Raw genomic sequence first — 12,980 nt, forward strand, 5'->3', positions numbered from 1 at the left:
AAACTACTCTACTGCCTGTGGAATACACAGTCGGTCTGCAGCCAGAACAGAGAAACTACTCTACTGCCTGTGGAATACACAGTCGGTCTGCAGCCAGAGCAGAGAAACTACTCTACTGCCTGTGGAATACACAGTCGGTCTGCAGCCAGAGCAGAGAAACTACTCTACTGCCTGTGGAATACACAGTCGGTCTGCAGCCAGAGCAGAGAAACTACTCTACTGCCTGTGGAATACACAGTCGGTCTGCAGCCAGAGCAGAGAAACTACTCTACTGCCTCTGGAATACACAGTCGGTCTGCAGCCAGAGCAGAGAAACTACTCTACTGCCTCTGGAATACACAGTCGGTCTGCAGCCAGAGCAGAGAAACTACTCTACTGCCTCTGGAATACACAGTCGGTCTGCAGCCAGAGCAGAGAAACTACTCTACTGCCTCTGGAATACACAGTCTGTCTGCAGCCAGACCAGAGAAACTACTCTACTGCCTGTGGAATACACAGTCGGTCTGCAGCCAGACCAGAGAAACTACTCTACTGCCTGTGGAATACACAGTCGGTCTGCAGCCAGAGCAGAGAAACTACTCTACTGCCTGTGGAATACACAGTCGGTCTGCAGCCAGAGCAGAGAAACTACTCTACTGCCTGTGGAATACACAGTCGGTCTGCAGCCAGAGCAGAGAAACTACTCTACTGCCTGTGGAATACACAGTCGGTCTGCAGCCAGAGCAGAGAAACTACTCTACTGCCTGTGGAATACACAGTCGGTCTGCAGCCAGAGCAGAGAAACTACTCTACTGCCTGTGGAATACACAGTCGGTCTGCAGCCAGAGCAGAGAAACTACTCTACTGCCTCTGGAATACACAGTCGGTCTGCAGCCAGAGCAGAGAAACTACTCTACTGCCTGTGGAATACACAGTCGGTCTGCAGCCAGAGCAGAGAAACTACTCTACTGCCTGTGGAATACACAGTCGGTCTGCAGCCAGAGCAGAGAAACTACTCTACTGCCTGTGGAATACACAGTCGGTCTGCAGCCAGAGCAGAGAAACTACTCTACTGCCTGTGGAATACACAGTCGGTCTGCAGCCAGAGCAGAGAAACTACTCTACTGCCTGTGGAATACACAGTCGGTCTGCAGCCAGAGCAGAGAAACTACTCTACTGCCTGTGGAATACACAGTCGGTCTGCAGCCAGAGCAGAGAAACTACTCTACTGCCTGTGGAATACACAGTCGGTCTGCAGCCAGAGCAGAGAAGGGCTAATGTCAGAATCGGAGAAACGCATTTTCCACACACCACGTGACATTTCGATGCACCAATGTTGTGACCTTGTCTTCAATTTACACACATCCTTGGCTTGTCTCCTGAGATCATCCTGAGAGCGCCCTGGGGGCTGAAGGGAGCTGTGAGAGAGGGAGTAGGGATGGGGGTGTGTTGTGTGCCTCGGGTGAGGATCAGTGGGGTTGAGGGGGAGGTCACTGTATGATTCAAGCTTGAGATACGGGTCAGATTTTGAACATGGCTCTGTGTGTGCATTATCAGGAGATTAACATACTATTTAGGGAATAGGGTTCCATTTGGGATGTAACCAATATCACAAAGGTAGTGGCCTCAATTACCTCATGACTTTAGTATTCATTTTCCCTTTGTGTTTTTTAGGTGTACGTTGAGAGGCTGCTGACGTATGCAGACATAGACATTGGCCCAGGGAACTGGAAGCGTATGTTGCTGGGAGCCATCCTGCTGGCATCTAAAGTCTGGGACGATCAGGCTGTGTGGAACGTAGACTACTGCCAGATCCTCAAAGACATCACCGTGGAGGACATGTGAGTTAATCAATCAATATATGGAACATAGACGACTGTCAGATCCTCAGACATTTGTGTGTGTGATTATATACTTCAGTGTCTCACATGTTTGTGTCACATGTCTAGAGTGTATGTCCATGACTGGAATGGGAACATGATACATTTTATTTTCAGGATGTTATTTTCAACAGGGACTCTTCTCTTCTGCCGGCTAATTGTAGCTGACCTGTTTTGCTGCTTGCATTTTAAAGTACACTTTTTCTGAATAAATGCTTAAACTTAAAGCTTTACTGATTTATGGCTGACATTGGACCACATTTTGAAATCAAAAGCATATACACTGCCGGTCAAAAGTTTTAGAACACTTACTCATTCAAGGGTTTTTCATTATTTTTACTATTTTCTACATTGTAGAATAATAGTGAAGACATCAAAACTATGAAATAACACAGAGTCATGTACAGTCGTGGCCAAAGGTTTTGAGAATGACACAAATATTAATTTCCACAAAGTTTGCTGCTTCAGGGTCTTTAGACATTTTTGTCAGATGTTACTATGGAATACTGAAGTATAATTATAAGCATTTCATAAGTGTCAAAGGCTTTTATTGACAATTACATGAAGTTGATGCAAAGCACAAGCTTTTTTCCGGATGCCCCAAACAATCGGAAAGGGGATTCATCAGAGAAAATGACTTTACCCAGTCCTCAGCAGTCCAATCCCTGTACCTTTTGCAGAATATCAGTCTGTGCCTGATGTTTTTCCTGGAGAGAAGTGGCTTCTTTGCTGCCCTTCTTGACACCAGGCCTTCCTCCAAAAGTCTTTGCCTCACTGTGCGTGCAGATGCACACCTGCCAGCTGCCATTCCTGAGCAAGCTCTGTACTGGTGGTGCCCCGATCCCGCAGCTGAATCAACTTTAGGAGATGGTCCTGGCGCTTGCTGGACTTTCTTGGGCGCCCTGAAGCCTTCTTCACAACAATTGAACCGCTCTCCTTGAAGTTCTTGATGATCCGATAAATGGTTGATTTAGGTGCAATCTTACTGGCAGCAATATCCTTGCCTGTGAAGCCCTTTTTGTGCAAAGCAATGATGACGGCATGTGTTTCCTTGCAGGTAACTGGTTGACAGAGGAAGAACAATGATTCCAAGCACCACCCTTTTGAAGCTTCCAGTCTGTTATTCGAACTCAATCAGCATGACAGAGTGATCTCCAGCCTTGTCCTCGTCAACACTCACACCTGTGTTAACGAGAGAATCACTGACATGTCAGCTGGTCCTTTTGTGGCAGGGCTGAAATGCAGTGGAAATGTTTTTGGGGATTCAGTTCATTTGCATGGCAAAGAGGGACTGCAATTAATTGCAATTCATCTGATCACTCCTCATAACATTCTGGAGTATATGCAAATTGGCATCAAACAAACTGAGGCAGCAGACTTTGTGAAAATTAATATTTGTCTCATTCTCAAAACTTTTGACCAAGACTGTAGTAACCAAAGTACTGTTAAACAAATCAAAATATATTTGAGATTCTTCAATGTAGACAGCCTTTTGCCTTTATGACAGCTTTGCACACTCTTCGGCTTTCTCTCAACCAGCTTCATGAGGTAGTCCCCTGGAATGCATTTAAATTAACAGGTGTGGCTTCTTAAAAGTTAATGTGACATTTCTTTCCTCCTTAATGAGTTGGTACAAGGTAGGGGTGGTATACAGAAGATAGCCATATTTGGTAAAAGACTAAGTCTATATTATGGCAAGAACGGCTCAAATAACCAAAGAGAAATGACAGTCCATTACTTTAAGACATGAAGATCAGTCAATAAGGAACATTTTGAAAGTTTCTTCAAGTGCAGTTGCAAAAACCATCAAGCGCTATGATGAAACTGGCTCTCATGAGGACCACCACAGGAATGGAAGACTCAGAGTTACCTCTGCTACAGAGGATAAGTTCATTAGAGTTACCAGCCTCAGAAATTGCAGCCCAAAGAAATGCTTCATAGAGTTCAAGTAAAAGACACATCTCAACATCAACTGTTCAGAGGAGACTGTGTGAATCAGGCCTTCATTGTGGAATTGCTGCAAAGAAATCACTACTAAAGGACGCCAATAAGAACAAGAGACTTGCTTGGGCCAAGAAACACGAGCGATGGACATTATACCAGTGGAAATGTGTCCTTTGTTCTGTAGTCCAAATTGGAGCTTTTTGGTTCCAACCGCTGTGTCTTTGTGAGACGCGGTGTGGGTGAACGGAGGATCTCTGCATGTGTGTTTCCCACTGTAAAGCATGGAGGAAGTGGTGTTATGTAGTGGGGGTGCTTTGCTGGTGACACTGTCTGTGATTTATTTTGAATTCAATGCACACTTAACCAGCATGGCTACCACAGCATTCTGCAGCGATACACCATCCCATCTGGTTTGCGCTTAGTCCCACTACCATTTGTTTTTCAACAAGACAATGACCCAACAAACCTCCAGGCTGTGTTAGGGCTATTTGACCAAGGAGAGTGATGGAGTGCTGCATCAGATGACCTGGCATCCACAATCCCCTGACCACAACCAAATTGAGATAGTTTGGGATGAGTTGAACTGCAGATTGAAGGAAAAACAGCCAACAAGTGCTCAGCATATGTGGGAACTCCTTCTAGACTGTTGGAAAAGCATTCCAGGTGAAGCTGGTTGAGAGAATGCCAAGAGTGTGCAAAGCTGTCATCAAGGCAAAGGGTGGCTATTTGAAGAATCTCAAATAAAATATATTTTAATTTGTTTAACACTTTTTTTTGGTTAACACATAATACAATGAATAGGTGTTCTAAAACTTTTGACCGGTACTGTACATTCATGGTTTTACACCAACGTTTTGGATACATGCCCCTAATATGTTGGTTTTGATCTCTAGGACAGTGAGCTGTCTATGTAACAGTGCTACCAATTGTTGTGAAAATAAACGTTTTTTCTCACCTTTTTTTCTGAACAGGAACGAGCTGGAGCGTCAGTTTTTGGAGCTTCTTCAGTTCAACATCAACGTTCCGTCTAGTGTTTATGCCAAGTATTACTTTGACCTGCGCTCGCTGTCAGAGACCAACAACCTGAGCTTCCCTCTGGAGCCCCTGAGCCAGGACAAAGCCCAGCGACTAGAGGTGAGCCACCACATTTATTTCTAAAGCTCTTTTTACATCAGCAGCTGTCACAAAGTGATTTTATAGTAGAGCACTTTCTGACTACTGCTGATCTGAAAAAATGGCTTTAGAAAAAACATTTGATAGATTGATGGCAGATGCTCCTCTTAATAGCAATGGTTTGACATTTGGGCCTGAAGATGTAGTCCATGCCAGAAGGTCAATAACAATTCAGTTCAAGTGAGACATCTGAGTTTGTTTAGTGATTCATGTTTTTTTTTTTTTGTTCCTGCAGGCGATCTCGAGGTTGTGTGACGACAAGTACAAGGATGCCAGGAGAGCTGGCAAGAAGCGCTCTGCGAGCGTAGACAACCTGGTCGGAGTGCGATGGGTCCCTGCCATCCTCTCCTAACAACCAGGAACATAGACCAGACCTGAGACTGGGCCTCAGGCCAGCATGGGGACATCCAGTCTTTTACCTAGCAAAATTCTAGTAACTTTCCGAAAATTCCCAGATTTTCTAGAAATCCTGCTTGGAAGATTCCCGGAATCAGCAGGAAATCTAGAATCTTCCGATCTGGATTTCTGGAAAACCTGAGAATTTGGTGAAAGTTATAGAAATTCTGCAACCCTAACCTAGACAGACAGACTTTGTCCTCATCACAGATAGATGCCTTTTCAGTGCTGCTGCTCCTGTAACACAGAAGGAAGAACTCTCTACAGGACTGCTACTTCACTGACTGTTAAGAAAAAGTAAGCTTCTTTGTGATATAACATAAAGAGTTGACTGTTCAGAGAGCTCATGACATCACAGCTTCCTGTGGACAGAAGTAGCCAGATGATCACCGTGGCAACATGAGCTTTATGCGTTGTAGCAGCAAACCAAGAGAGAAGTGGTCAGAAAACAAAATGTCAATGTCATTTGACCTCTTATCCTGGATCATGCCAAACGAAAACGGACTGAAATGAGGGACGACCTGAAATTGTCCAATAAGAAACGTGTGTTTTCGTTGCCGTTGCAAAAGGTTTTGCTACAGTGTCCACTAATGAATACGACCATGGATGGGCCTGGACTATCCAACCTGGCATGACAGGACAGATGGTTGCCTTTAAAGACGGTTCTGTGGCTTTTGGTGAACAGGTTTTTATTTATTTTGTATTCATAGTTGTTTTTACTACTAAGTGCTACAGCCAACCAAACCCAGGTACAATATTTGATCAGATAAAATAGCCTTCTAGCTGTGCAGGCGTTTCTACTTGAGATCTACATACACATTCCAGAATCATTTAGTTCTTAATGAACACAATTATTTTGTTAATGTTCAACCAAGTTGCCCATATTTAATACCTTTCCACTAGTGTACAGTTACTGTACCTCCCAATACCTAGAATGTTTTATTCAAATCTGCAGCTAAAATCCTAATTGAAAGCTTTTGGAGATATGGGAGTGATTTTTAGCTACTGTGAATGTGTCATCCACAGGATTCAAAGTAGGTTATGTTGACAAGAAAGCAACCAATGAAAGGATAGAAATGGGTTGTCATACTTGATACACTGTAGAGCATGACTTGTGTTTTTTGTCTCAGAACTCTGGATGTTTTAAGCTACAATGTTTTTTTTAAAGAACAACCTGAACCCTGAGCCAACTTATATATAATGTAGCTCCTTCAAACTTTATACAATTTGATTTTGTCTTTTAAACAATTATTTTTGATTCAAATATTAATATTGTTACATTCATGATGATCAACTTTTATTTGTGTTTTATCATTTGTCAAGAAGACCCTACTGACAACTGAAGCACTAGAATTGAATTATTTTGCTAATCAACTTTGTACAGCGTGTAAACAAGTATTAAAGTGATGATGAGATCATTAACTTAATTGTTAAATATTTATATGGAGGTGGTGATCCATGTTTATACTAAAAGAAAATTCCCTTGTATTCTTATTTTGTTATTTTTTTTGTACAGTTAAACAGGCTACAAATAAATCTGAGGATAACACATTAGTGCATTTATTTCCAATCTGGTTGTCTGACACTTGTATTCATTTATTTTTATATGTGGAGAACTTGTTAAAGACTGTGTATGCTAATCACTAAATCACCCTATTACCAGTGTATCTGTAGCCAATGGAAATGCTAGCTAGTTAACTGTGCGCTAGTAGAGGGACAGAAGCTATACTGTTACATAGCCAGCATGGAGTAGCAGAGTTGTGTCCCAAATGGCACCCTAATCCCTATATAGTACACTACTTTTGACCAGGGACCATAGGCTCTGGTCAAAAGTAGTGCACTATACAGGGAATGGGGTGCCATTTGGGACGCACACCAACTGTCATTAATCACTCAGCTATTTACGCATGAAACTTGACGTTCATGGTCAGGAGGTTCATGGATATTGAGGCTCATGGCTAAGACCACCACCATTTGGGCACAGAGCTACATTCTCATAATTGTCCAATAATCTTTAACCTGGTAACCTTCAATTTGAATAACATTATAGTCACTATGCTACTCTGAGTTCATGTAGACCCAACCAGTTGTCTGAGCTCAGTGTATTTTGTTGAAATATCCTAGCAATGCTTTGATGGTAACATGATTTTGGCGTGATGATAATAATAGCGCAGAGAGGTCCCTGGCGTCTTGTCACTAAGCTGTTTATAACACTTGAGAGAGATCTATAGTTTAGTGGACACACACACACACACTGGGGAACAGCTAGGGAACTTATGCTGGAGCCACTTGTCTACAACTCAATGAGACCGTTGGATTTGAATTGGACTGAATTGAATCGAAGTGAATTGGTTGAATTGAACTGGATTGATCAGACTGAAATAGACCCTCGCTGAGTAACCTGGATTGGAGGAAGGTATACAGACCGTGGGATGAGCTGCTTGTTTACACCATGGAGAAGACGCGCCTAATGGAAATGCTATTTATTACTTTCAATCACAACGTCACTTTCCTGGGTAGGTAGACATAATGTGCATGGTATATGTATGGGATAGTTGATGTTTCTCGGGCCTTTATGCAACATATTTTTGAGTGCAGTCAGACCATTAAATTGCTTATCTAGATTCACAGGTTTTCCGCACCAACAAAATGTTTAGGGGAGAGTGCGATGGTCTTTTGATAGTTAATGTTACTAGCAAATAGCTTTGTTTTCAATATTGGTGTCTAACGTTAAAATAGTGTGTGTAAGTGAATATTTAATTGATTGGCTCTTTATGCAGGGAAGATGTGGTTGATCTTAATGGTGGTCCTGAGACTACTTATCCTCCTGTTCTCTGGCTATCCCCTCTTCCGGGACGAGCAGGAGCGCTTTGTGTGCAACACCATCCAGCCGGGCTGCACCAACGTCTGCTTCGACGGCTTTGCTCCCCTCTCCCTCTTCCGCTTCTGGCTGTTCCAACTGATCATGCTCTGTCTCCCTCACATGATGTTCATTTCGTATATAGTCCACAAAGTATCGTCAGCTCTTCGTATCGGAGGGAACTATTCCCCCGGCAGCAGAAGTCCGGTAGGGGCTCTGTGTACCCATCAACATTCCCTACCAAAAGGGACGCCTAACTTTCTAAGTGCCTACCTCCTGGACCTGCTACTACGTATCTTACTGGAGGCAGCGTTCAGTGCCGGACAGTACTACCTCTATGGCTTCTCTGTCCCCAGGCGCTTCCAGTGCTATGAGTCCCCCTGTACGTCCATGGTGGAGTGCTACATATCCAGCCCCACAGAGAAGACCATCATGCTCAACTTCATGCTGGGGGCTGCCTCCCTGTCTCTGCTACTGAGTCTGGCAGACTTGATGTGCTCAGTGCAGCGCATGGTGACACAGGGGAGGAGAGAGGAGAAGCTGAAGGAGGGCGGACTGTTCATGAATGGAGGAGTTGGGGAGGATATTGAAGTCCTGTACGCCCAGAACGCTCTCAAAACTGTCCTAAAGAGAAGTCACATTGACAAACCGACCTCGAGGTGTATCCCAAACAGTGACCTTTCACACGGACGAGTGAGAATAAACAATGAGACCCAGGTAAGGGTGGCTGCCCCACCCCTGCAGGGGAGAAGGCCGCCACGGAGAGCTGCAAGGATGGAGCCTCCGCCGCCATTTCAGCCCATCCCTATGGGTGCTCCATCGAACGGTCGCTTTGTTCATCCAAACCACATCTCCCATTCATCTCCAGTCCCCCTCTCCCGGCGGTTAGAGAGAAACCAAATGGTAGTCTCGCGCCAGTCTACCCCCTCGCCAATGAACAGTAGCCGGAGGCACGGCTGCTACAACGTGGTAGACACAACACTCCTGGAGCAGCATTATGATAGTGCAGAGTCCCGTGATAGGCTCCAGGAGGAAGTCATCCTGCAGGAAGTGGGGGTAAGGGGCACCTCAAGCTCCTCCAGTGGTTCTTCTTCCTCGTCAGATGCGCAATAAAGTTTGTATTTTAATTGTTTAAATGTACTTAATTCTATGCAAGGGCGAAACACAACAGTGACTGTCTTTTTTTTAGTTAAACATCATTGATGATTTACTCATTACTTACACTTGAATTAATTTCCCCCCTGAATGTAATAATGGGCTATACATTGCATTTAGCTGTTGTGACTTTATACTTAGTGAACACATTCTGTCTATAGAGCTGTTTGTGTTGGCTTACAGAATTAGAATGAGTGATTCAAACAATGCCAGTTGACCTTCAAGAACAATGGTGGCAGCACACAGCTGTTGTTCAGCTCAAATGTTTTTTCATTGGCTTCACCAACAACAGTTAAGACTGACATGCTCCGACCCAACCGAAGCCAAAGTCACTTGGAGAACTGAGGGTAACAAAGGAACATTACTCTGCTGTGGCATCCAAGGAAACCATAGACCCAAAAGAGACCTTGGGAGAGGTCAATGGCCTTAAAGGAGGCCAGTGATGGAAGACTTAGGGTTGAGGTGAATGGAAGAGCACCTGACTCCTAGACAAATACACAAGGGCAGAGATTCAATCCAAGGTGCGTTGCAGGGAAGTGCACTGTACTGTCATCAATGTTCCCGACGTTTGCGGAGATCAAGTTCACAGTAAATACCGTGGATGACTGCTCAAGTGTACATTACCTTAAATTAAAAGTCAAGCACAATGCGCTTCTTTACAATGCGCTTTGGATTGAATCCTTGCCACAGCCTTCATACAGTATAGCAGTAGTGTGTAGGATTTCAAACGATCTTGATTTTTTTTTATTCTACTTTGTTTTATCTTTTAAATAAATAATTTCAACTACCATAGGGATTTATGTGTTCTGTTTTTTTAAGTGAATGTACAGACTATATTAAACATTTTAGTACACATGGGACTGCCATAATTATTACCTTCTTTGAAATCAGGGCCGTAACCAGGGTTTGAGTTTTAGTGAGGTTCGGAATATACAGTATATATATTTTTTTTAATGCTATTTGGAGAACAGCAAAAACAAGTAAAAATTATCCCAGCCATTATCACTTGGGCAGACGTAGGTTCATTCACGTCAGTCGATCTACAGACACATAGCCTATTAGCTATACAATTGTAATGTTATACCCCTGAAAGGGAGGAAATATGAGGAAATGATTCACACTGACACGTAGCATCAGCGACAAAGCAAAAACGTATTACATTTGTAGAACGGCGTTTGCATTTTAATGTCGGCATATTGGGAGGATGGGCCATATGGAGATGTTCATATTGAAACATATCTTGTTTTTTTTAAGGTACTAACTTTGATAAGATTAGTCCACATTTTCTCAGGGGACCACACATGTTTGGGAACTATTATACGAACCACTCTCTGTCTCTGCTTCTGCCTGCATGCATTGCAGCCTGCGTCAGTCTCACCATTGAGCGCCACGTCACTGTCTGTCTCATTAGCCAACTCTCTGTAAAGCAAAGTTATTATGAGCTGTTTTTTGCTCCTGCTGAGGTACTCTGTTTAGCGTTAGCTTCTTACTTCATCCTTCTAGCTGGCTAAGTAATAGACCTACCAAAGCCCTTCAACATCAATGCAATATAAGTCTCTGCCAGCAGCTGGCCACTTGACTGACTGACATGCACTACATGCCCAAAAGTATGTGGACACCTGCTAGTCGAAAATGTCATTCAAAATCATGGGCATTAATATGGAGTTGGTTCCCCCCCTTTGCTGATATAACAGCCTCTACTCTTCTGGGAAAGCTTTCCACTAGATGTTAGAACATTGCTGTGTGGACTTGCTTCCATTCAGCCACGAGCATAAGTGAGGTCGTGGCACTGATGTTGGGCGATTAGGCCTGGCTCGCAGTTGGCGTTCAAATTCATCCCAAAGGTGCTCAATGTAGTTGAGGTCAGGGCTCTGTGCACGCCAATCAAGTTCTTCCACACCAATCTCGACAAACCATTTCTGTATGGACCTCGCTTTGTGCACTTGGGCATTGTCATGCTGGAACAGGAAAGGGCCTTCCCCAAACTGCTGCCACAAAGTTTGAAGTACAAAATCGTCTAGAATGTCATTGTATGCTGTTGCGTTAAGATTTCCCTTTACTGAAACTAAGGGGCCTAGCCCGAACCATGAACAACAGCCCCAGACCGTTATTCTTCCTCCACCAAAAATTACAGTTGGCATTATGCATTGGGGCAGGAAGCGTTCTCCTGGAATTCGTCGTGGGACTGCCAGATGGCGAAGCGTGATTCATCACTCTAGAAATATGCATTTCCATTGCTTCAGAGTCCAATGGCGGCGAACTTTGAACCACTGCAGCCGAGTGACATTGCGCATGGTGATCTTAGGCTTGTGTGCGGCTGCTCGGCCACTCGGCAGTCCCGTTCTGTGAGCTTGTGTGGCCTACCACTTTTGTGTGGTCTACCACTTATGTGTGGACCTACCACTTCGTGGCTGAGCCGTTGTTGCGCCTAGAAGTTCCCACTTCACAATATTAGCTTTTACAGTTGATGAGGGCAGCTCTAACAGGGCAAAAATTTGAATCTGACAACCTGACTTGTTGGAAAGGTGGCGGTGCCACTTTGAAAGTCACTGAGCTTTTTAGTAAGGCCATGGCTGTGTGCTCTATTTTATGCAACTGGTGTTGCTGAAATAGCCAAATTCACTCATTTGAAGGGGTGTCCATATACTTTTGTATATACTGTATAGTGTATCTATAAGCGACTATTTACCAGTTGTGCACTCATTCTCCAAGAGTCGGGTTTTGTTTGTTTGTTTCTTTAGGAGATGTCTGTAGACATTGGAGTCGCGGGATATTTTTTAAATAGCTTTTTGTCCGGCATCTCCCAAATACACTGTCAGCAGTAGTTACCTATTGATCTGACTGTGAACTGGGGTAGGTCGTTTCACGTCTCAGGGCCTCGCCCTGTGCCTCGAGAGGGCGGACTTACTGCCGTTTGAGAGAGTGGCGAATTTGTTGCAAAATAAGGCAAATCCGGTGGAGAAGGCGAACATAACGAACAAATCACTGTTTGTGATTCCACTCCTTCACAAAGAGGCAGGCGCCATTATAAATCAGTCAGATCAAGAATATAAGCATTCTGAGTTATCAACGCTGGGAGCAATATTTAGATGTTGACCCGTAATAGATTTTATTGTTTTTATTTATTTTATTTCACCTTTATTTAACCAGGTAGGCTAGTTGAGAACAAGTTCTCATTTACAACTGCGACCTGGCCAAGATAAAGCAAAGCAGTGCGACACAAACAACAACACAGAGTTACACATGGAATAAACAAACATACAGTCAATAATACAATAGAAAAAGTCTATATACAATGTGTGCAAATGAGGTAGGATAAGGGAGGTAAGGCAATAAATAGGCCACAGTGGCAAAATAATTACAAACATAGCAATTAAACACTGGAGTGATAGATGTGCAGAAGATGAGTGTGCAAGTAGAGATACTGGGGTGCAAAGGAGCAAAATAATTGGGGATGTATGGGGATGGGGATGGGGATGAGGTAGTTGGATGGGCTATTTACAGATGAGCTATGTACAGGTGCAGTGATCTGTGAGCTGCTCTGACAGCTGGTGCTTAAAGCTAGTGAGGGAGATATGAGTCTCCAGCTTCAG

General features: G+C 43.7%; 1 protein-coding gene across 5 annotated transcripts in view; it reads left to right on the forward strand.

Moving 5' to 3' along the window:
- LOC120055929 (cyclin-Y-like) overlaps positions 1–6,942 on the forward strand; it is a 45,284-nt gene extending 38,342 nt beyond the window's left edge. For all 5 annotated transcript variants that reach the window (XM_039003987.1, XM_039003986.1, XM_039003988.1 and 2 more), the window contains 3 exons: positions 1,654–1,820; positions 4,775–4,937; positions 5,212–6,942. In XM_039003987.1, coding sequence (XP_038859915.1) covers positions 1,654–1,820; positions 4,775–4,937; positions 5,212–5,328 — 447 coding nt within the window. In that variant the 3' untranslated portion in view covers positions 5,329–6,942. The remainder of the gene's footprint in view (positions 1–1,653; positions 1,821–4,774; positions 4,938–5,211) is intronic.
- The last annotated feature ends 6,038 nt before the right edge of the window (positions 6,943–12,980 follow it).

The sequence above is a fragment of the Salvelinus namaycush genome, chromosome 11 (genome assembly GCF_016432855.1).
Source record: "Salvelinus namaycush isolate Seneca chromosome 11, SaNama_1.0, whole genome shotgun sequence".
Lineage (NCBI taxonomy): Eukaryota > Metazoa > Chordata > Actinopteri > Salmoniformes > Salmonidae > Salvelinus > Salvelinus namaycush.